Source organism: Neovison vison, chromosome 13 (assembly GCF_020171115.1).
Source record: "Neovison vison isolate M4711 chromosome 13, ASM_NN_V1, whole genome shotgun sequence".
NCBI classification, from domain to species: Eukaryota; Metazoa; Chordata; class Mammalia; order Carnivora; family Mustelidae; genus Neogale; species Neogale vison.
The window spans coordinates 143,185,484-143,210,355 of NC_058103.1; the positions used below are offsets into that span (position 1 = coordinate 143,185,484).

General features: G+C 43.5%; 1 protein-coding gene across 9 annotated transcripts in view; it reads left to right on the plus strand.

Annotated features, from left to right (window-relative positions):
• The window catches only part of AKAP13 (A-kinase anchoring protein 13), a 322,456-nt gene that overhangs the window by 225,604 nt on the left and 71,980 nt on the right, over nt 1-24,872 (plus strand). For 5 of the 9 annotated variants that reach the window (XM_044231511.1, XM_044231512.1, XM_044231515.1 and 2 more), the window contains 6 exons: nt 1,136-1,272; nt 12,543-12,913; nt 15,337-15,390; nt 18,617-18,682; nt 20,485-20,677; nt 23,978-24,086. In XM_044231511.1, coding sequence (XP_044087446.1) covers nt 1,136-1,272; nt 12,543-12,913; nt 15,337-15,390; nt 18,617-18,682; nt 20,485-20,677; nt 23,978-24,086 — 930 coding nt within the window. The remainder of the gene's footprint in view (nt 1-1,135; nt 1,273-12,542; nt 12,914-15,336; nt 15,391-18,616; nt 18,683-20,484; nt 20,678-23,977; nt 24,087-24,872) is intronic. The other 4 variants (XM_044231517.1, XM_044231518.1, XM_044231520.1 and 1 more) reach the window with 2 other exon arrangements.

Genomic DNA, 24,872 nt, shown 5'->3' on the forward strand with positions numbered 1-24,872 from the left:
GGGACAGACATCAGCCTGTGGGTGCAGCCTCGCTGTCACATAATGGTAGGACTGTCCCCATTTTGGACTTGGGTACACTATTAATAGAGTCTGAAGTCATCGGTATTTTTTGTTTTGCTGTCACCTTGTATCATCAGCTCCTCTTGAATCTGCTTTCAACTAAAACCTCCAGGTGGTGTGTTCCTGAACTGGTAGCCTTCTGATCTGTTGTGTCCCTCATCGCTTAGTATCACCTGCAGAGTTGACATATATGTGTCTGAATCCCATATAAAAATGCTAACTGAAATGGAAATGCTTCACTCCCCAGACTTCTTGAAGGAGGTTGATATCTACCCACTAGCTGACTTTCATTGGGCTCTTGCTTTTACCGCATACAAATATTTTTAATTCTTTTGCTTCTAGGTCTTATGTCCCTTTTGTTTACAGAATTAATAGGAGAAAGTGGGTTAAATACCCTGCTAGTTTCAGTGTACTGAGTGTCCAGAACTCCTTGATCTACAGCATAATGTTTCTGTCAGGGCCCCCTCTGTCTGATTCACCAGAGTCCCTAGGATAGTTATTGAACTGAAGACAGATTCTAGACGATACATTTCTCTTTAGTGATTATTCCCCAATGTCAGGTCCGCTTAAGGTAGAAGCTAAACAATTCCATTCTGTTATTACTCAATAAAACCCGTAAGTGTAATATACTGACATTTGTATTAGATATGCTTTCCCTCCTTTATTAATCCTAGTGTTTGGCTAGGTAACAAGTTTCCAGAAAGAACTTAAGTCTTAGAAATTTGGTCATAAACTATCACATAGTTTCCTAATAAAGGACATCTGATTTTAGTAGCAAAAGAAAATATTTTCTAACTACCAAGAGGAAAAGATTCCCACTTAAATACCTAAATACAGATGGAATTGTGGTTCTAAATTACCATTTTATTTTGGTGCCTTTGGTTTACATGGCAAACTCATGGTTGTCTCATAGGAACAGTCTCCCTAGAACTGGGATACTAGAGTTAAAAAGCTACCAATCCAACCACGTCCTTTACAGCTGCTTAATACTGGAAGGAGGGGACGTTAGTTGGTTGACTTACAAGGCGAATGGCTGCAATGAAAAGGTATTGGCTGAATATATTTTCTTTCTCAGAATGTGAGAACTTCCTGGATGTTGGACTGGGCAGAGAGTGTGCCTCAAAACATGGAGTCCTCAAAAGAGAATCCGGCAGTGACTCTGACCTCTTTCACTCACCCAGCGAAGACGTGGACAGCATCATCTTCCCCAAGGTACTGTCCACCTCAGTATGCGACCCCTGCCGACCGTACTGAGCATCTCCAGCTCTGTGTGATCCTGGAGAAGAAAGCGTCCTCCCTTCCAGAGAAGGGAGCTCCAGGTGGCCAGGGCTTAGAAAAAGGCATCAGCCACTTTATCCTCTGTAGAGTTGTGGCTGGTTACACGCAGGCTTTGAAGCCTAACGAAATGGGAGTTCCTTTGGTGTGAATTTAATCAGAGGAAGGTGAATGCTTTTCAGTGGGCAGGAAGGGACCGCAGCTCAGACTGTAACACGTCATGTGTATAAACTAACTGTAGAGGCATTTCTGATTAATGTGTTGAGGCCTGAAGCTCGTTGCCCAGCTTGGTGATGTCACCCCTCCTCATCTAGCCTGCTTAATTGGAACTTTCTAGATCTCTGCTGGGGAACCCAGACTGTCTTCTCCCCAGTGAAGAGCCAGACCCATGCACATGAGTCACCGTGTGTTTTCATATCATCTGAGGCTCTCCAAGGGGTCGGGGGATGGGGGCGGTTTGCTTTCTTTTGCTTATGTTTGTATCTAGTAGCAGCGAGTTCTGTTTTGTCTCCTGAGAAGCAGAATAGCGGGCTTTCCCACAGCAGGATCCTCAGTGGTACTCAGTCATATGCCACACGTGGTTGTCTTAATCGAGAGGCGGGTGAGGGGGCAGAAACACAGCAGCTGGGAGCATGCCTTTATGAAGCCGTCCCATAAGTTACAGGAGAGGCATCCTGGGATCCTGGGCTAGCGCATATTTAAAGCCTCTGTAAATGTCCCCTCAAACACTTTCTTTTCACTTGTCCAGTGGCTCTCAATGAGTGCCCATTTGGCCTCCCCTAATTCTTTTCCACCATGTTCCTTTTCCTTGTCCTCACTGTCTTCTGGGAGGGTCCTTGGAAAAATTCACAGAACTTCAGGATTCCTGTCATTTTTACTCGCGGCAGATTGATTGAGTGGGTTCTATAAAGTAAAAAAATCTGCACCCTGGGAAGCTCTCTCCTCCTTTGAGGTGATCTAGAAAGAGGGAAATCATGATTTTTTTAAAAAAATAATAGAATTTGGGTAATTTCCACTGTGACTTTGAGATTTTCATTGTAAGGACTTCTGAACCATCCCCCACTGCCAAGAGGAATGCTATTCTGAAGGGGCATGTCTCTCAGAATATTTTACTTGTGTCTCAGATAAACAGATGATATCTCTCAGTTCCCGCTTCAAAATCGAGTCACGGACAGTCACGGAAAGTGGGTCATGAATACCTGGGCATTTGTTAAACATTTATGTGTGTCTGAGATTTTTTGTAGTCAAAAGGTGTTTTAAAACTGCAGAGTCTTAAAAACAAACAAACAAACAAAAAAAACAACTGCAGAGTCTTCATGAAGAAAGACTTGCATGCTCCCTCCTAGGTGCGTGACAGCTCGTCCCTGGACGCTGCCGTGTCTGCAGAATGGTAGTGATTGCTGCTCGCTAAACCCAGTGATTTTCCTAGCTAAAGAGAATTCCAATTTCCTGTGTTTTGCGTCCTTACTCAGACTGCCAAAAACGTTGAGGAGATTGTTCAGAGGAATGGCTGGTGCTAGATTGGGCAGTTTTTTCAGGATGACTAGACAGATAGAACTGTTAAGAGTTGGAGCATATTCCCCAGAGCAACTTCTACCCACATTTTGTACCGCAGTGGCTCAGAAAAACCAGAAACGGTGGGTGCACCGTCATCTCTTTGTGCGAGCACGAGAATGTCGCATGGCCTGGGGCAAGATCTGGAGGGTTCTTCCTCTTAGCTCTTTCCACTTTCCCAAAGTTGGTTGTGACCAAGAGAGGTTTTGCAATAAGAGTTTTCTCCAGTATTCCTAAAGCCAAGGGGTTGCGTATGAAAGGAAAAGGGGAGAGCGGAGAGGGAGAGGGAGAGACAGGCTAATACTTAACAAAGTGGTTACTATGTACTCAGCACTGACCCGAGTTTCTTATAATGTGTGTGATCTCATTTCAAGCTCCCCACAACCCTGTGAGGTGGGTGGTTTTATCCTCATTAAACTCCTGAGGGAATGCGGGCTCTGACTGGTAGAGCGGTGTCGTGCAGATTACTCAGCTGGTAAGTCACAGTCCTGACATTGTACGTAGGCCTGACTCTCAGGTCTCTTCCCTGTCTCCATCTCCAGACACCTGCTTTAATAGCCAGTGATTGATACAGAAGCAGGGTGGTGTCCCTCCCCGGCTGCCTCAGTGGACAGCCACACAGCGTGCGCTGTGAAGCATCACCCTATCCTGGAGTGCCTTCCCCTCTCCCGTCTCTAAAACATCATCTCTGGGCAAGGCATCACAACATTCTTCTCTTTGAACCATGAGTAGTGCGTTAGGTCACTTCCTACAGGCCTCATAGAGGTCTCTTCAGCCTGCAGTGTTGGTCACAAACCCTTTGCCTTACCCTTCAGTTTCCATCCAGCCTGCCTTCCAGTAAACAGGACTCGGGTGAGAAGAGCTTCTTGATTATTCTTCTGAATATTTGCTAGTTCTAAGGTCGTCATCTTCTCCATAGATCAACAGCATAAAATTTAGATTTTTTTTTAAAGATTTTATTTATTTTACTTGAGAGAGAGCACACGAGTTGGGTGGAGAGGGAGAAGCAGGCTTCACCACTGAGCAGGGGGGCCAGTGAGGGGCTCGATCCCAGGACCCCAAGATCATGACCTAAGGTGAAAGCAGACACTTAACCAACTGACCCACCCCAGGTACCCCTAGGTTATGTTTTTAAAATAGGTAGAAATCTTGGACTTTTTCTTGGCACTAGCAAAGAAAGAATGATCATAAAATACATAATCTCAGCTACCCTATTATCCAGAAGGTTAATTGAAGTCCACGAAAATATTGATAGTTGCTCTTTTCCCAAGGAGAATTAGATAAAGCACTCATACCTTGTTTTTTTCTCCAGGCTATAAAATGTATCCACAGTTGAGAAAATCAGAGAAACTCCCCTAAGATGCTAAGTCTTAAGGAAGCACACTTCCTTTCTTAAGCTAGTTCGCTCTCAAGTACTTGGTCACCAAGCCAAAAAGTTTTTAGCCTTTCAGGGATAAAAGTAGCCATACTTACAGAACCCAAATTCAAAAAACTTTATTATTTATGCACAAGTATTGAAACTTACTATAGTTTCCGAACTGTGAAGCAGCTCACTGTCACATGCTTAAGATTCTTAGACAAATTATCGCACACGAATGGATTAAACAGTTGGGACATATTAGGTATTTAAAACATGAGCTGTGGGGCGCCTGGGTGGCTCAGTGGGTTAAGCCACTGCCTTCGGCTCAGGTCATGATCTCAGGGTCCTGGGATCGAGTCCCACATCGGGCTCTCTGCTCAGCAGGGAGCCTGCTTCCTCCTCTCGCTCTCTGCCTGCCTCTCTGCCTACTTGTAATCTCTGTCTGTCAAATAAATAATAAAATCTTTAAAAAAAAAAAAATGAGCTGTTATTTGCCAAAGGCACGTGACAGAGTGCCTTGTGTATCATAGACAACAATTTATAAATATTTAATGAATAAGTTATTAAAAATTAAAGGACTAGTATTTTAGCAATATTAAACATTCCTTCGGGTGTGGTAATAGAAAGTGTGTAGTTGTTTTTATATTTATATATACTTATGTTACATAATGTTCACTCTTCTCTCTATACCTGTACATTATCAATCTGATGTGATGTGCTTAAGAGAGCCAGTCGGGCATTTCTCCCCAACACTTTATTAAGAAAATGCTGCAGCATCCAGGGAAGTTGGAAGAGCTGTGCAGTGAGCACCCGCCACCTGGATTCCACCCTTAACGTCATACCCTTGCTTTGTTACACACCTGTGCAACTATCCTTCCTTTCTCTGCTCACCAGGTAGTGCATCTAATTTCTTTGATGCATTTTTAAGCAAGTTACAGGTAACAATCCACTTTTACCCCTAAATACTTAGAATTCAGTATGTGTTAATAGAGTTGTTTATTGTTTGTTATAAATTCTCCATGCAGTGAAATGCACAGTTCAGTGACTTTTCCCTCGGCTTTATGAGTTATAGCGGGTAAAAATTGTGCATATTTAAATGTACACGAAGATGCTTTGATAGACAAGTCGTGAAATGCTTACCACAATCAGGCCGGAAGTGTCTGTCACCTCACAGAGTTACCTCTTTGTGCAGATGGTCAGAACACGTGAGATTCACTGTCCTAGCAGACTTCAGGTCCACAATGCATCCATCGTTAGTAACCGTGGTCGTCATGCCGTCCACTGGGTCTTCAGAACTGATTCATCTCCTGACTGAGAGCTTGGTCCCTTCGACGAACATCTCCCCATTTCCCCCACCCTCTGGGGAAGCCCTGTTCCACTCTCTATTGCTCAGAGTTGCCATTTGTGGTTTCCATATAGAAGTGACATCATCTAAAAGTCGTCTTTGGCTTATTTCACGTAGCGTGATGCCCTCAGGGTCCATCCGTGTTGCTGCAAATGGCGGGGTTTCCTCCTTCTTCTTTTTTTAAAACTCTGAGTAACATTTACTTTACCTGTTCAGCTGTCTGTGATGCGTAAGCTGCTTCCACGCCTTGATGCTGAGAACATGGGAGTGCAGGTACCTCTTCAAGACAGTGGCTTTATTTCCTTTGGATACATACCTAGAAGTAGGACATTGCTAGATTCTAGAGAACAGTTCTAGTTTTAATTTTTTGAGGAACCTACATACTGTTTTCCATTATAGCTGTACCTCGGCGACTTTTAACAAATCCATTCATCTTTATAATCCAAACCTCCATATGGATCAGGCTGTTACCTTCACTTTGGGGAGTTCGGTTATGCCCCTTCGCGGTCTGTCTCCTCTTCAGTCCCCTGGAGGCAACAACTGTTCTAATTTTTTCCCATCCCAGGTTAATTCTCTTTATTTCAGAGCCTCATACAAACAGAATATGAATGTTATTATTTCTACTGGGTAGACGAGTGGAACTGATAGATCATATGGCACGTGTAAGTTTAGTCTTATAAAAAGTGGCCAGACCTTTTTCTACAGTAGTTGTATCATTTTACATTCTCACCAGCAGTGTTTGAGAATGTTGCTTGCTCTGTGCTCTTATCAACATGTGTAATTGTTTTAACTTTAGCATTTCTGGTGTGTGTGTAGTGGCAGCTCATTACCGTTTTGATTTACATTTCCTTGACAACCAGCGATAACGATAAACCCATTCTCATGTGTTTATTGGCCACTTGCATATCATCCTTTGTGGAGTGTCTGTTCACATTTCTTGGCAATTTAAAAAAAATTGATTTGTTTGTCTTTTTGTTGTTGAAAAGTAGGAATTGTATATGGTATCCTGGATACCAGTACTTCATTAGATTATGTTTTGCAAATATTTTCTTGCTGTGCATGGCTTCCTTGTTTGCTTTCATAAACATGTGTTGTTGTACTAAATGTTTAGAATTTGGGTGAAGTATAATGCATCCATTTTTTTATGGCTGTTGCTACCTGTGTCCTGTCCTGTTACTGATTTGTCTGCCCCCTGTCAAGATGTTTTCTTTTAGGACATTTATAATTTTGGCTTTTACATGTAGGACTGGAGTCCATCTTAACTTTTTAGAACATTTTTATCACAGATCTGTCGTATATAATAATGGGACTGGGTCCTAGCTGTATTTAGAATCATCTGGAGAGCTCTAAGAAGAAGAAAAAGAATCTGGCCCTTACCCCAGACCAGTTAAATTAGAATCTTATTATGTAGCCTCACTGGACCTCAGATGTCTTGTGTATCAAATGAGAATAATACCTACTAAGTCAAATGTGAAAAGAACAAATACATCTAAATCACTTAGTGCAGAGCCCCGCACGTGGCAAGTATCCAGTAAATAATCGTTCATCACATCTGTGGAGTAGTCATGGTGCCTGTATACCCAAGTGACAGTCCTCGTTTCCCCAGCTTTATGTAGACAGCAGCAGCATTTAATTTAGCCTTTCTCGTTAACTTTTATTTATATCATTATTTTGTAATATCAGTTTCCCTAGTTTATTTTACCTTAAATGAAGCAAAACAGTATCCTTGGGTCACTGCCCCCCAGAGTCCAAGCTGTCGGACAGGGCTGGAGCTTGTGGACAAGCCTTTGTATTACTCACTAGGCCCATTTTTTGCAGGCTTTCTCTTTGACTCCTAGAGATCTTTGTAAGGCTGATCACCGTTTGCAGATTTTCAAGATGGCATAAACTGTAAGGAAAAAGAAGCTGTTGGTAACCACAATAGTTTTTGTGTGTGTTTCCATCCTCCCATATGCAGGAGGAAAACCATTCAGGACAGCTCACGGGAGGAAGGGCTCATGTGTCAGTCTCAGCTCTAGGCTCCCCTGTCTTCCTCCCAGGGCACTCACTTTGGCACAAACAAGCACAACTCCCAGCCCCCTCCTCTCCTGTGTCTACTTTCTGCATCTCTCTTCCTTCTCTGCCTTAACCCATTCCCAGTACTACGTCTTAAGGGAAACAGAAAATAAAAAATTTGTATTTAGCAAAGAATTCTATTCTGGTCATCTGCCTTTAAGGGAAGAAAAACTACATTGGCACCTTTTCTGCAGATAATCAGGACTAATATACGTCTCTGAAAGTCATTTAATTAGCAGACTTTTTTTTTTTAAGATTTTATTTATTTATTTGACAGACAGAGATCACACGTAGGCAGAGAAGCAGACAGAGAGAGAAGGGGAGATGCATACTCCCCGCTGAGCAGGGAGCCCAACACAGGGCTCTATTCCAGGACCCCAGGATCATGACCTGAGCTGAAGGCAGAGGCTTTAACCCAGTGAGCCACCCAGACGCCCTTATTAGTAGACATTTTAAGAGAAAAGACTTCTCCAAAGGAAGACCCAACATATAATTCAAAAACTGTTTAAGAATGGCTTCAAATATTAGGCATGGAACATTCTGTTATGTGACAGAAGCCATAATTTTTCCTCTTCTGGTTTATAAATGGAAAAACAGCATCCCCAAACCTGCTACTTTCTGTGAGGAGGGGCACAATGGTGAAAGTATCGCTTCTTGTATTTCTTTATTTGGCAGATATCCGTAAGAACTTATTATTAATAAGTTAATTAGTTCAGAGACCGGAAGGGAATACTGGGGGGAAAAAAATCAGATGCTTAAAAAACCCACTTGTTCCCTCTATTCATGATGAAAATAGACAGTACCTTGCCTGATATTAAGGTCTAGCCTCTTTCGATGGAAAGATCATCATCTTAGGTAGACAAATTGAGAAAGTGGCTTATCCAGTAGACAGATGCGTAGCAGTAGAAAGACTGGGACCATGTTCTGGGTTTAATTTTTTATTACACCCCCGACTACTTTCTTTTCTGCCAGGGTAGCATAAAGACATGATGAAGCTGGGAAATTCTTTTGAGAACACATAAGTCTTGGGCAAAAGTAATTCAGAGCCTTCTTTAGATTTAATCCAGCATTAAAGAAAAACCATTCACCTCCAATATTTAGGAAGGAAGACTGTCCTCAATTATTGAGTTTGTCCTGGTTTTCCCTTTTCCAAGTAATAACTACAAGCTCATAATTGTTGAACACTAGGAAGTGTTCACACCAGGATCAACACTGTGTCGCAGATATATGTTAGACAGATTCCTTCCTCAAAATGTGTACAAACAGGCCAACAATAATTTTCCCATCTTGTTTTAATGTCTTACAAAAGGGTGGATGCTTGTTTGCTTGTTAAGTCTCGGATGAGTAAAGTACCAGAGAGATGACAGGTGGTCTTTCAAGGCTGTGCCCCTGTGAGGCCCGTAAGGCCATTAGGTGCCAAATCAAGAGGAAGGACCTCTTCTGTCGTCCGCACATCATTTCCTCATCGGGAAGCCCCAGTTTGTGAGAATATATGATAAATGGCCAAATGGAAACTTGAACTCCTTTTCTTTTCCTTCAAAGCCTAGCTTGTGTGTTTGACAATAAGCCCGTCATGCATTTTGCTTTACACGGCCCTTCTCTTTGTCCCTTGGTACTCTTCTGAGAATTAAAAACAAAGCAGCTTGAGGGTGAGTATATAGTTTCCTAGGACTGCTATCACCAATTACCACAAATTTGGTGGCATGGAACAACAAAAATGTATTCTTTCACGGTTTGGGAGACAGGAGGGCCTACAGTCCATGTACCAGAGGGGGGGCAGCTTTCCCTCGGGAGGCTCTGAGGGAGAATCTCTCCCCGGCTCCTGTTGCAGCCTCTGCTGCTGGCCAGCGCTCCGTGGCCTCAAGCTCTACCTCCCTTTGTCTCTGCCCATGTCTCTCCTCTTCACGCAAGGACACAGCTCCTATTGGAATTAGGGGCCTTCCTTGTGTTGTATGATCTAATCATAACCAATTACATTTGAGGGGAGGACACTCTGAGAAAGCCAAGACATCCTGAAGTCAGTATTTGCGACCGTCGACATTGTTCCTCTCTCTGGAGAGCAGCTCCATGATTGAACGCTCTAAGATGCGCAGGTTAGCCCTCAGTAACTTAAAAAGAACAGTTGAGTTTATTTTAAAATATTACCTACCCGATTTTACAATCTACTTGGTTAAAGCATCATTTAATTTTACAGTGTGGCCCAGTGTAGGGAACACAGGGCTTCGAGATCTTGTCCTTGCAGAGGCTTTTTTTTAAGAGATTTTTTTAAAGTATTCATTTGAAGGGGGGCGGAGAGAAAGAGCACGGGAGGGGAGGGCCAGAGGATGAGGGAGAAACAGACTTCCTGATGAGCAAGGAGCCTAATGACATGGGGCTCAGCTTGGTCCCAGGATCCCGGCATCATGACCTGAGCTGAAGGCAGATGTTTGGGTTTTTTTGTTTTTTTGTTTTTTTAAGATTTCATTTATTTGTTTGACAGACAGAGATCACAAATAGGCAGAGAGAGAGGCAGGCAGAGAGGAGGAAGCATTGTTCCCACTGAGCAGAGAGCCCGATGCGGGGCTCGATCCTAGAACCCTGGGATCATGACCTGAGCTGAAGGCAGAGGCTTTAACCCACTGAGCCACCCAGGCACCCCCCCTTTTTTTTTAAATATTTTTTACTGTGTTGTGTTAGTTCACCATACAGTACATCATTAGTTTTTGACATAGTGTTCCAAGGGTCATTGTTTACGTATAACACCCAGTGCTCCGTGCAGTCTGTGCCGTCCTTATTACCTATCACTGGGCCAACCCAGCTTCCCACTCCCTCCCACCTAAAACCCTCAGTTTGTCTCTCCGAGTCCATAGTCTCTCATGGTTTGTCTGCCCTTCCAATTTCCACCCTCCTTCATTTTTCCCTTCCTTCTCCTAATGTCCTCCATGCAAGTCCTTATGTTCCACATATAAGTGAAACCATATGATAATAGACTTTCTCTGCTTGACTTATTTCTCTGAGCATAATCTCCTCCAGTCCCATCCATGTTGATGCAAAAGTTGGGTATTCACCCTTTCTGATGACTGAGGAATATTCCATTGTGTATGTGAACCACATCTTCTTTATCCCTTCGTCTGTTGAAGGACATCTCAGCTCATTCCACAGTTTGGCTGTTGTGGATGTTGCTGCTATGAACATTGGAGTGCCTATGGCCCGAAGGCAGATGCTTAACCGACTGAGCCACCCAGCTGTCTGCCCTGCCCCCACAGGGTTTTTTAAAGATGATGAGAGGAATAGAACAGGGCAGTTTTAGTTAGAATCAGCCTGAGTTCACGTCTTGCTCCCTGCTCAATGTCTGTGTACGAGGAGGGCCCGAGAGTCAGTCTGGGTCCCGATGACCCCCACATCTCCCTTTTCATCTCATCCGTCACACATCATTTCAAGAGCAATTAACTGAGGAAACCGGCTGCCACAGAGTAGAAAAAAATTCCCATAAGCTGGAAGAGAGTGAGCCCAAAAGTTGTAGAGAATGATTTTGAAGTGTTAATAGAAACATTTGAAAATACTCTCCTTCTAGAGAATAGGTCTTACTTTCTGTTCCAAAGCCTAAAGTCTCATTAGTTCTCGTAATTTTTACAATCTTTCTCAAAGAACTGTAAGTTTCTTCACTCTTAATTAAAACTTTGAGTAGACTGGCTAATTAGGAAAATACTGTGAAGGAGGAAAAATAAACCACAGAATGCCTTTTCCTAGTCCCTGCTCCCTTTCCTGGAAGAACACAATAAAGATGTTAAGACAGTTCAGTGCCCAGATCTGAGACCGTGATGATGCATCTTCTCGATGTTTGTACTTATCTTCTGGATAAATTCATCCTTCGAGTCTCAGGATGCTTATCTTTCCCTCACCTGTTACACTCTGTGCTCTGGTGTATGTAGCAAACAGAACTGTGTCAGGCTCCCGGGAATCAGAACTGGACTATTTCTCTTAAGCCCTTGACGCTGGCCAGGAAAAGAACCTCATCACGTGCTCAAGACTCCATTGCCAGGATTGATTATTTTATATGTAATTTGGCTCGATGATACTGCTAGTCCCTAGTGAAATGAGAAAAGGAACAGATTTCTTCCAAGTAGGCATTCAAGGCCAGAAAGTGGGCATTTGTGGCAGATTTTAGGTAGGGTCATAAGCTATTCTATGGTTTTCAAAAGGCCTCTTTAAACAGTTACAGACTTCCTTTGGGAATATTAACTTCAGGACAACATTATGGCTGCCAAACAGACAACCTTGTTTTTAGTTAAAGCTTGGGGGGCGGGGTGGGAATTAAACCTAATAGTATATGGATTTAGAGTTTTCATACAGAAGCCCTGGATACATAAGGGTTCTCTTCGTTTCAGTTGGTGGTATTGGCCTGTGGAACTGACCTGAACCCGGGTTAGATGTTTTTCCCCCTGTAAGAAAGGAATGGTCTGGGGGTGCCTGGGTGGCTCAGTGGGTTAAAGTCTCAGCCTTCGGCTCAGGTCATGATCCCAGGGTCCTGGGATCGGGCCCTGCATCGGGCTCTCTGCTCAGCGGGGAGCCTGCTTCCTCCTCTCTCTCTGCCTGCCTCTCTGCCTGCTTGTGAGCTCTGTCTGTCAAACAAATAAATAAATAATCTTTTAAAAAAGGAAAGAAAGAAAGAAAGGAATGGTCTGTGTACCTCCCTCCAGTAAGAGGGTAGAGAGAGTACAGACCTTGACCACCCCTTCATTGGGAACTCTTTGAATCCGACTGGGACTGTCCTTTCAAAAAGAAAATACCTGTTTGATGCCAACTGTGATCTTGCCCATCCTGCTCCCTCTGCAGCCACTGTGAAGCCACTGCTGGGTCGGCAGTAATGAGGCCATGCCCTTTCCAATTGTAGGTGTTTTCTCTCTTTGACAGCCGGAGGAAGAGCCGCTGGTCTGTGACATCACCGGATCCAGTTCGTCCACCGATGACACCGCTTCCCTGGATCGACATTCTTCTCACGGCAGTGATGTGTCCCTCCCCCAGATTTCAAATTTGAACAGGTCCAGAGATCAGCAGGGTCTTGACGGCTTCTACAGCCATGGCATGGGAGCCGAGGGTCGAGAGAGCGAGGGCGAAGCTGCCGGCTCAGGTGAGATGGAGGAGGAGGAAATGGACAGCATCACCGAGGTGCCCGCCAACTGCTCTGTGCTGAGGAGCTCCATGCGCTCCCTGTCCCCTTTCCGGAGGCACAGCTGGGGTCCTGGGAAGAACGCGGCCAGCGATGCAGAAATGAACCAACGCAGGTGAGGTGGACCCGGCAGGGCTGTTGGTTTTGTTTCTTGATGTCCGCTTGCATTTGATTCTGTGATTTTGTGTTGTCGTGGTAAAAGAACTTAGGAGACACCATGGTACGGAAGAAAGCAGATGGACTTTGGAGTCAGGAGAACCTGGGTTGAAACCCTAGCTCAGTAATTCACTATGTAGATAAGCTTGGGCAAGGTACTTGACCCCTCTGAGCTTTGATTTTCTCATCTGTAAAATACCTTCCTTTCAGGGTATTTGCAAGAATAAGTATTGCAAGTGAAATTGGCCTGTCACATGGCGGGTGTTTAATAAATGCTAACAGTCATTCAGGCCAGATCTGTTAATAACATTTATAGATAAAAACTTGTGGAAGGGAATAGTGTCCTGTCGACTTTGAATTAAAAAGCAAACATGAGGTCTTAGTCTCAACACCATCTGTTTTCTTTTTTTTTTTAATAAGATTTTATTTATTTATTTGATAGAGATCACAAGTAGTCAGAGAAGCAGGCAGAGAGGAGGAGGAAGCAGGCTCCCTGCTGAGCAGAGAGCCCGATGTGGGACTTGATCCCAGGATCCTGAGATCATGACCTGAGCCGAAGGCAGAGGCATTAACCCACTGAGCCACCCAGGTGCCCCTACACCATCTGTTTTCAGAGTGCTTCCCAGAAATTGCAGTCCATTTCTAATGCAGAAAGTTTGGACGGAGTCTGAATGATTATTTAATCAGAAAGCGAGCCTACGAATCATTCACTATCATTGGATGGTTGGTATTTCTCCACGTACCCTCCAGTCCTCGGGGGCGTGCGTGTATGTGACCCCATGTCAGGCCTTCCGTGCGGAAGCAGGCTGGCAGGAGGTACTTTGGAGTTGGCCTCTGACCATAGGCTGCGTCCAGGAATTTAAGCAGACGGCTTGCAGTCTAACGACCAAGTGCCGTGATTCCTGCTGTCCGTACCAAGTTGTGCTTCCTCCCAGCTACTCTCCAGCTGAAGAGAGGCAGCCGAGGGAGCAGGCTGACGGCGCGGACACAGGTGATGGGACAGACTTGCCTGGAGCGGTTATGGCTCTTTCTCTTTTTAATTCGCGGACCTGCCTCCTCATAACGTGGCTCTGATTTCAGAGCTGTAGGTACGTGGACTCTGACGGCACTCGCCCCCTCGTTTATTCTTTTATCCAGCCAACACATGCTGAGCGCCGACCCCGTGCCGGGCATTTCTAGGTTCTGGGGACGCAGGTGAACGAGCCGCAGTCCCTGCCGTCACGGAGCTCACGGCGATGCCTTACACTTGGCTCCTGTGCTGCTCTTCTCAGACTGGTTTCACAGCAGACTGTCCCGTGATTTTCCAGTCCCCTCCCCGAGTCCGGTGGCGTTGTCTGCAGGTTCACCGATGAGGCAGGTGCAGGTGGTTGATACCGCTTACCCGTAACTAAGTTCCTCATCTCCCAGTTAGTGCTCCTTCTGTGATTCCATATTACTCTCTGGTAGAGTTCAGGATGCTGCCCTTAAAAATCAGCAGTTGCTTTGTCTGCTGGGTAGTTTTCATGTACATTTGAAAGCATGGATTGTATAAAAAGCCATTTCTAAAAGCTTTCCTTCCCAGCTTTATTCACACTATATTTTAAAAAAGCATTCACACCAGTTAAAAAAAATAAGTCAGGGTGTGGGGAATGATCCCTGTAGCTGGAATTCCCTTCCTGAAGCAAAAGCATTCTCTTGCCATACTGTCAGAGATGCTAACGGCATCCAGAAATGGGGATTGGTTTTAAACAACAATCCCTTTTTCTTTATAACCCACTATGGGTCCTTTTGCCGTGACTTTGATTTCAGAGCTGGCTTGACTGTGGATCCTGTAGCTCAGATGAGGAAATTAAAGCTCAGACTGAGTGATTTGTCCCAGATTACATGGTGCTCTTAAGACTAAGCGAAGACTAGAACCCTATCACCTAATTGCGCATGTGTGCAGCCCGTGTAATATCATGGCCTCTCCTATGTGAGCCTGGCCTTGGTAGTCCCTCACACGACCGCCCCAGTGCCTCTGGAGGTGAGGGAAGGACGTGAATGAGTTTGTTGCTTGTAGCCTTGTCTGCATATTTTATAACCTGAATTTTAAAGTCTTAAGAAAACCCTTTGAAACCTTTAGATGGCCTTTTTAAAATTCTTTTATAATTTAATAACCTCATTCCTTGTCATCTGATTAACTCTTTGGAGCAAGGAGGAAGCACAGTAACCCTCCCCAGAAATTGTCGGGCCATCAGGCCTTTGTGGTTTGTCTCCTCCTCCACACTCTCTCGTTCCCTGCCTTCCTGTACTGTTTCTCTGAGTGGCTTGTGTCTCCCCCAACCCTGTGATGTCTGTGTGCTTCATGCGTTTGTGTCCATTTGTTTCATCTCAACACTGACCTCTTCCACCATTCATTTTCAGTTCATTGCGAGTTCTGGGGGATGTTGTCAGGAGACCTCCCATTCATAGGAGAAGGTACAGAGTTCACTAACTTGATGGACTAACTGTGTTGCCTCCGAGCTTCTACTAACAAGCATCTCATTTTGCTTGATCCGTGATTAAACCGTCTTTTACAATAATGTCACATCTGCTTCAGGCAAATAAAGTATAGGTATTTATTAATTGCTGATGTCCATTTGCATATGAAATGGTTTTGTGAGTCTGAAATTTTTTCCTATTCTATTTTTATCTTTAAAGGAAACTTTGGTTAGTGTTTTTTCCATCTTGTACTTACTGATGTTCAGGTCACTTTGATAATAGGGGCTCCCCAACTGTCCCTAGGAGAATTCAGACACGTTGATTGTGCCTGAATAGTGGACGCTGGGGAGTGCTTTTTCTTCCCCTTCCCACCGCCCCCAAAAAGGGGGAAGAACCAGAAAGAATTGTGAGCTGACACACAGGCCCTAACACATTTTCAACACATTCTAGGCCCCCTGACCATCTCTACTCCATTGTTGATGTAGTCATTTCTGAAAACAAGAGTCATCAGCTCATCTCCCAATAATTCCTTAATTATTTTTTGTCAGGTAACATTTATTAAAGCTAACAATTAGTAACTTATGAACTGAAAAGTCATTTCTAGTCCAAAAATGCCGATTTGCTTTTCAGATGCTGAGTTTTACTGTGTTCAGAAATCGTCAGTAATGACCTTTCCTTTCATTATTTGGGGGGCGGAATTCAGAAATCCCAAAACGACGGTAGAGTTACACATAGCCTCTCATATTGGGAGACATCTGTAAAGCGATGTTTTCAATTCTGAGCCGAAGCTCTTCCTTGGGAAGCTGGCAGGGAGTGGTCCTTCCCCCTTCCTCTTTTTCCAGTGGGTTCCTCCTCGAATCCCACCCAGATTTCAGGCGCAGAATTGAATTCAGATACAAATACCCCATGAGCCTCAGGTGATCGTGACTCCGTTGAGTTGTTCTTCCAGGGGAACAAGTCGTTAAATCCCTTTTCCGTAGAAGCGTCTGAACCCTTATGAGTACTAGTTGGCTCTCCAGTCAGGCTCTTCACTAGGAACGTACTAGAAGCCTGCACTCGTTGACAGTGGAAGGTGGCGGGTTGCTGGATGCCGTCCCACGGAGCCCACCGAGCTTCACAACAGCACCAGACTCCACTTCGCCCGTAGTCATTTTAATGCAGGAAGAATGTGAAGTATAATTTAAAATTCTGTATGAAGCCTTAGCTAGTAAAACTGGAACATTCCCACCATTGTTAAAAGGTGGAGAGTAGGATATTTGTGCGTTGTTTGTTGTATGAGTGTGTGTGTGTGTGTGTGTGTGTGTGTGTTGGTTTTTTTTTTTTAAGAATCTGGTATTTTCTATATCTCAAAATGAGGCCAGAGAACCTTTAAATGTGACCCCCAGTAATAGAGGAATTAAGGAGATTGGATGATGCTCTCAAAACACTCTGATGATAGGACTTCTCCGCTGGAAGGAGGGGCAGGTCTGCTGCTGCTGAAGGACCACCAGCAGCTTCCTTCCTGCAGCCTTAGGACCCCCGTCATGTCCTCCTCCTGTCTCCCTGTCCTCTCCATTCTCTTCATCCTAAACTTCACCCTGTTCTCGCACATCGTTATCATTTTCTGAGAGTAAAGGGATGTTTAAATCTGTAGGAGAGTTGTTTGTTTGTTTTTGTTTTTTAATGATAATTTGGTAATGTATGTTCGGTTGCTGATTTACCATGTTGTGTTTTGAATAATTTGGATATCTTTAAAATTTTTATTACAGTTTAGAGATTCAAAATGAAGTGAATAATTTCCGAGAATGGACTTCTTAGTCTCGTGTATGTTTTAAAATTATATCAAGGCTTGCTTCCCCCACGCGAGCAAATTACAAGTTAGTCTGATTTTGCTTATCAGACTGGAGATGTGTCTTAAATGCTAATTTTTCCTTTCTGCTTCTGCCCTTGAGCTTTGTACTATTTATTAATTTAACCTGATTTTAAGTGTTTTACTATTTAAATTATTTTTAAGTGCTATGATTTTTAAAGATTTACTTTTAGAAGGCTCATAGGGGTAGTTCTTCTGTTTTTTTCCTCACCACCATCCTTGAGTCTTTTCCTCTGCCAGAAAACCCCCACTTATCAAAACAAAGTTACTAAATATAGTCAGGGTATTCAAGTGGTTTGGGGTCTGTACATCTTCCCATTTGCAGGATTCCAGAGAGAATTGAGGAGGTGTTACTGTCCTTCCTCCTTCTGAAAACAAAAACACGTCACTTAAGAGTTTTCAGGCCCCAAATAGTAGCGGTGTATTTTTAAACTGATTTTTGATTTGTCAGTCAAAAATCCTGACCTACTGAGGCAGTTCCCTTTACAGAGTACCTGAAATTTTGAATTGGTTATTTGTTTAGCTGGTGATATTTACCGTGGTGTTTCCAACCCTAGGTTTTCTGTCCCTCCCACCTGAGAGTAAATAGCAGTGCCAAGATCAAGTAGATGATCAAACGGAGTGTTTTGGTTTTTTTTTAATCTTGTGGGGGAAATGGATGCAAACCTAAAATTAAGACACATTTCTAACTCAGTTCCATAGAATTCCTTTTATTCTGAATAACATATCTGCCTTCATTATCATTAAAATACAAGGAAATGTGACCATTGTGATGTGAATCTTCATCCCAAGAGCTTAGTGAGTAGGCTTTACAGATGGCTGGGAGTGTTGGTAAGATGCCCTTTTGAGAAAAGACTCCCGAGCCATCTGGCTTAGACGGACCCTTACTGGAAACGAGAAGAAACTTGATGACCTAGTGAGCCTACCCCATTGCAATCTGTCGTTGTCCCTTTTAGCACTTTTAGCACTTTAGTGTAGTCAAGGATTCTCCCCGTGGCCGCTGAGGTCTGAGGGCGGCATGTTGGAGTGCACGGAGGGAGAGATGGTCTCCGGTGGTGGGGACACCCCTGACCTGTGGAGGGGGCGCTAGGGTAGAGTGGGTTCTTTGTTCAAAGTTGTTACCCTGTAACGAACTGACAGAGATGTGTCCAGCACATTGTCTAGATGGGTGTTAGTTGGGCAGTTTTAAGTTTCTGTGGTTTTTTGCTCTATCTAGCCTTCTTCTGAATTCTAAATGTTATGTTCCTTATTTTTTGATGATCAGATAAATCCATCTGTCTGTAACTATGGCTTTTCTTTTCAAACCCAGTAACCCTGTCCCTGTTTCCTCTTTTCTCCCTCCATTTCTGTTTCTGCCTTTGATGTCCTCCCCAGTATGAGCTGGTGTCCCTCTGGTGTGCACTACTCTGCTGCCCTGAGTGCTGACTTTAATTACAGAAGGTACGGTATCGTTCCATATCCAGCCACCAAAGGGGGAGTCCCAAAACACAGCACCTGGGCTTTTGGCTGGGAGCTTGCTTCTGTGTGGCTAGAATGCATATGGCAGCCGGCTTCGCCTGTGAGCGCGGTGTTGAGTTGCCTCTGCTATGGGCACCACTAATCCATTTGAAGGGGCACAGACTAGGAGGTGGATGGCATACCCTGATGCATCCTGCTTGTCTCCAGTGGCTGTAGCTTCGGTGTTTTCTGCACAGACTTGGATCTGGTATGGTAGACCACTTCTGTCTTCGTTTTTGGTCTGTCCTATTCCCATATCCTGACAAAAACCATGGCAGAAGCAAGGTAGCCAATAAGCGCACTTACTTCTGTTGTGTTTCCAAATCCCCCCTCTCTTTAGGTTCCAAATTCACAGATTCCTCACTGTTCCATATTCTCTCAGCTAAGCAGACAGATTAATTACTAAAACATTTTCAGGATTAAGTTTTGTGGGTAATAATGGGCTGGTTTCTCAGGCTTTACTAACAATTCACAATAGAAAACTAAATTTCTTCTTCATTTAGCGTGTCTCCTTATCCCTGGGACTGCTAATGAGTTTCACAGAGACACATTTACTTGTACTTAATCATGACTTCTATTGTCGTATTGAAAGAAGAAAAACAAAATCTATTGTTTAAGTGACCCACTAGAGAAAAATAGAAGCATATGGTTTCAGTTCATAATAAGTAATTTTATGAAATATAAAAAGCAAATCGCAAGCCCTCTGGATTGGCGTCCATGAATTATTTGTACAATTAACTGTAGAGTTTGAGCTGAGATAGCATCCGTATACCTTCAGGTGCATTTCCACCTGCTTGTAACTGAGCACACGGTCGGCTCCAGCTCTGTCTTGCTCTCTTGCTTATTGGAAAGCAGTTCCCGCTGCAACTGTAGCAGGTGTGGGTTATTCTGGCTAGCGGCCCCGCAGCAAGGTGGGTACGCGGCTGACTGCTGTCTGTAGTCTCCGGCTCACAAAACACATGCTTTCTTCACTCTGCAGACCATAACGTCATTATTCCAGGGATCACAGGCCCTAAATTTGCCCCCTTTTGGGGTCAGTATCAAAACCAAAAAATTAAATTAAAACTCTTAGACTTAGCAGCTGTTCACCATTCGTCCCTTAAGGTGGCCCACGCCCCTGTCTGCAGCTCAGCGTTCTCAGGAAGCCTGTCCACCGTTTAGTGGTCGACCGGCCAGATGTGCACAGATGCTGCTACTCCTGAGACCACGCGGGTCCCTCGGGTGGGCACACACTGAACTAGTAAAGGTCAGCTAGACTGTAGTTGAAGGTAAAGTTGTAATGGTCCACTTAACTGACCCAAGGGCAACTCTGGGTGTCCCTGTTCAGCTTCTGAGAGGGACTGACGCGCCTGTTTTCTCTGTGCCGTTTAATTCTTTGGCATTAGCTGAGTTAGATTTTGGCAAAGACGAATTACATCAGATCAAGGAAAAACCCACACATAAATGAAAGTTTAGTAAGATAATATGGTCTATCCAGATGGTATACTGAAAAAAATCTTGAGAAAATGACCTTAGATGGTCACCGTTTGAGCAGGTTGAATGAGGAAAGAAAATCTAAATGCAGCCCTCTCTCAGCATACCAACACCTGTGTGGAGAAGGTAGGCTCGCGCTCATTTGCGCCAGGCCCTTGACGATAGTTTTGCTCAATGACATAGAAATAATATACACCTGAAGCAATTTCTTCTCCTCCTTCCTTCCTGAGACTCAGAAATAGAATGAACTAACTCCTTCACTCTGTGTTCAGTTTCAGCCTAGAAGGCTTGACAGGAGGAGCTGGTGTCGGAAACAAGCCATCTTCATCTCTAGATGTGAACTCCTTAAACCCCAAAGAGCTCAGGCACCCTTTCGGTGGTGAAGAAAGGGGTGACTCTTTGATGTCACTTTCCGAAGAGGATCTGGAATCAGGCCAGAGAGAGCACAGGATGCTTGAGCAGCAGGTAAGGCTGAAGTGGGTATATACCGCTAATTTGGAAAAACTCAGTTTACTTCCCTACATGTGTCCTCACATTAGGAACAAAGAAAGCAAGACTTATTATAAGGCTCGTGGCTGTGATTGCTTACACATTATATAATACACTCCTCTAGCACAAGGCAAGTTTTTAGCACTTAATGCTAATTCAAGAATACCATTACTCTGCATCGACTTAAATATTTTGTCAAAGCAGACTTTTTTTTAAATTGGGAAAGTACCCAGGATATTAATTTGAATTTTTCCTTCTTATCTGAGGACTTCTTTTATCATCCCAATAGTAAAATGAGTCTTGAAGTGTGTTACACAGCTTTGTTAAATTTACTAGTTTTTCAAAAACCTATCCCTTCTTGGGGGGAAAATAAATCTTCTTATTTGTCTTCTCACACGGCCTGGGAAATGGCTATTTCTTTCTGTCTGCTTCTTGTCACCATCAGACTTTTTCAGAGAGCATCCTGATGCCCTCTTCTTGCCGGAAGCCCCCTCTTGGAGGGCCTGGCCTTCCTCACAGCCAGTCAGATGACCTTCTCAATGCTGTCCCCTCTAGGCCCTTCCTTCCGTCACTTACCACCCGGGACCGGTCCTCAGGGAGTTTGCCGTGAGAACTGGAATCACGTGGTTTTAGATTTTGGCAGATTTTTTGCTCCCTGTTCTTTGTCTTCCTCTTGGGCCAAGGGGACTCTTGGTTGATTTCTAGGAGGATTCTGTGATAACATGTGCAAATGAAACGTTTCTAATTACACAGACAACAGAGTTAAACACCTGTCTTTGTGTAGGTGACTGGAGTTTTAGGTAGAAATAGAATGAAGCATTTCTAATTAAACAAACCAACCAAAGTGTTGAACAGCCTGTTCCTTGAGTAGGTGACTTAGGGTTTTACGTACACAGTTAATGTTTTGTTTTATACTTTTTGTTTTGTTATACCCCACTACATAGCAGTGATATGACCAAAGAGAAATTGGGCACTGGAGGATTACCTTAATAGTGAATGTGTTACTTATGTGAAGGTCCAAGAGAATTTCAGCCAGATGGAAATTGAATTGAAGGCTCAAAGGAGTTTTGCCCCGTTATCTCCTTTCCCCACCACCCGTGTCTTCTGGGCCTGATACTTTAGAAAAGGTTAAGAAAAATAACAACATGGTGAATAGGGACACCTGGCCGGCTCAGTCAGTGGAGCATATGACTCTTGATCTTGGGGTTGGGAGTTCGAGCCCTACATGGGGTGTAGAGATGATTAAAAAAATAAATGAACTCTTTAACAAATGAAATTTTTTAAAAGAGCATGGAGAATATATTTATTGAGGCAAATGATTTAAATTTATTCAACCTGATGGTAAGAGAAAGAGGGAGTGAAAAATGGAAACAGTTCTTTCATGACTTGCCAAGAGCATCTTTGGTAAGTGGAGACTCTGAAGAGTAAACCGCATTTCACGTGAAGAGAATCCTTTGGAAGTCTGTTGTAAGACCGGGCAAAATACCAACGCTGGGGGTTTATGAACAGAACCCTAGAACCCTAGACTTAGGGCCAGCATGTCCCTTCAGATTCCGCATAAGTCCGTGTGTGAGAACTTCATGCCCATTTGAAACGACTCGCTTAAGGCCTCATAACTGGCCACTAGCTGGACAGTATTAATCTCAGAATTCTTGGCTGTTAGTCTCCCTGGTTTTTTCCCACATTTTTGAAGTAGGCAGGTTTTAATGAGGAAATGGGGACATTTTAATTTTCTTAATATTGTTTATGTCAAACCTTTTCTGCAACGCATTTTGGTAGGAATTGGACAGAGATCCTCTGTCTTATCTGTTAACTTATCTGTTAGTAAGTGATATCAGTTACCACTGAAGTCTTTCTAAAATGGCTTTTCTGATTTAGTCTTCCTAGATGAAGTTGATGACATTTTCATGTTTTCTGTGCTTAGTAGCCTTCCTGGAACTCTCTGCTCACCCACACTTCTTGTCTTGTGTGCAGCCTCAGAGTGGGTATTTGAGCTCTGGTGTCTCTGATCTGGACAAGTCGCCTGCAGCCAGCTTCCTGCTGAAGGTCTGTCTGCCTTTCACTGATGTCATTTCACAGACCTCACAGTTGTACTTGAAACATAGCAACTGTTTGCCTCAGACTCCATGGTTACCCATGGAACAAGTTTTTAAATAATCAGAAGTTTTTGGCGCACTTGAGTTGAATCATGGTAGTAACACATTTTCATTACTTCTCTTCGAGCATGTGCAGGTTTTAGCTTCCTGTGAAGGGAGGGGTTCATGACAGAGTTAGATAACAATTCTAAATGGCTCTCTGAAAACAAAAGGAGAGGGAGCCCCTCCACCACCGGGAGAGTGCTGGCAAACGCTGGGGTGAACTGTCCTTGTAGGGTTCAAATTCCAGGGGCTTCTGGTGTCGGTTGCATTACACGGGCTTGAAGCTGCTGTGAATTTACTGAGGGAGATAAATTGCCAGGTTTCAACCCCCCTCTTTTTCTTGTAGAAACGGTCTAATCTTAGAAGAGGAAATGAAAGAGATTTAGGCTTCTTCCCAGATGCGCAGCTGCCTTGCTCTTGATCTTAAAACACTTTTCACTTGCAACTCTGTGTCCAACTTGTTAAAATCAGAAAATAATAATACTGATATCCCACTGTATCTCTAGAAAGGATATTTAGGCTTTTGAAGAAATAGAACTACTCTATGTAGTTTAATATTTCCAGTGAAGTTATTTTTCTCTGATGATGCAGCACATGTTTACTAAGCACGTACTAAGCTTACTTTTTTTTTTAAGATTTTATTTATTTATTTAACAGAGACCACAAGTAGGCAGAAAGGCAGGCAGAGAGAGAGAAGGGAAGCAGGCCCCTTGCTGAGCAGAGAGCCCGATGCGGGGCTCAATCCCAGGACCCTGGGATCATGACCTGAGCCAAAGGCAGAGGCTTAACCCATTGAGCCACCCAGGCGCCCCTGCACGTACTAAGTTTAAAACATCAGTGTTGTGAGGGTTATGAAACCACTGTACAGGATGGCTGCTCCTGTGATTCCCATTTTACAGAGAAGAAAAGTAAGGTTCATGAAAGCAGAGTAAATCCTCTGAAGCTGAGCAACTCCTAAGTAGCAGGGGCAGACTCGAACCCTGTGAGTCTGACTGCAGAGCCTGTGCTGTTACCCTCTGTACTGCCTCCTCTTCCTGGGCTGGGCCGGAAGGTGCAGCTCTGTGCTTCTCCAGAAATAATGAGAGCCCGTATTAAGAACCTGTTCTTCAATTTTGTTTTGTTTCGCTTTACTTCACAGGCATGTCACAGAGCTAAACAACAGGGATTCAATTACTGTACATCAGCCATTTCCTCTCCACTAACAAAATCCATCTCATTAATGACAATCAGCCATCCTGGGTTGGACCGTAAGTACATTACTTTTTTTTAATTAAGTATATTTTAAACACTTTATCTACCATTTTTCTCACTTGAGGACCCTGAAACGTTACCTTTCAAAATTTGCCTGCCTCTTCTTCCAAATGGCTCATTTAAATAGAAAAGGTAACAGACAGTTCAGTTTTAGGGAATTTCCTCCTTTTGCCACCTAAAAATCTCTTTTATACATTAAAGGCATTATAGTCTTGGGCCTAAACTTAACACAGATTTCTTTAAACTTTTTATTTTGAAGTAATTTCAGACTTTAAGAATAGTACAAGAGTGCAAAGAATTACGTTTGGGGACTTAAAATGTTATCGTAACCATAACCTGGAGTCCCCCAAGTGTTATTTATATATATATGTGTGTGTGTGTGTGTGTGTGTATACACACACACACACACACGTATATATTATATAAAAGTGTCATGACTTTTTATCAATCTCTCTTTCTCTATCCCTTCCTTTAAAGTGTTTTTCTCAGACACTGGAGAATAAGTTACAAACAATGCCGTTATGTCTGAAAGATACTCTGTTCTGTTACCGTAGTACAGTTATCCAATATTAATTTCCTGACCTCTTCAAAAACGTCAAGCTCATGAAGGACGAAGAAAGACAGCGGTACATTTTCAGTTGATTAAGCATGTGCCAAAAGGATTACATCTGCAAATGATGAAGGGCGTCCTGTGCAGGTTTTGGACCCACTGGCTGGGGAAGTGAGATAGATGTTTGACATCAGTCAGCACGGGGCCTTTGCAAATAAAGATGCTCAGAAAC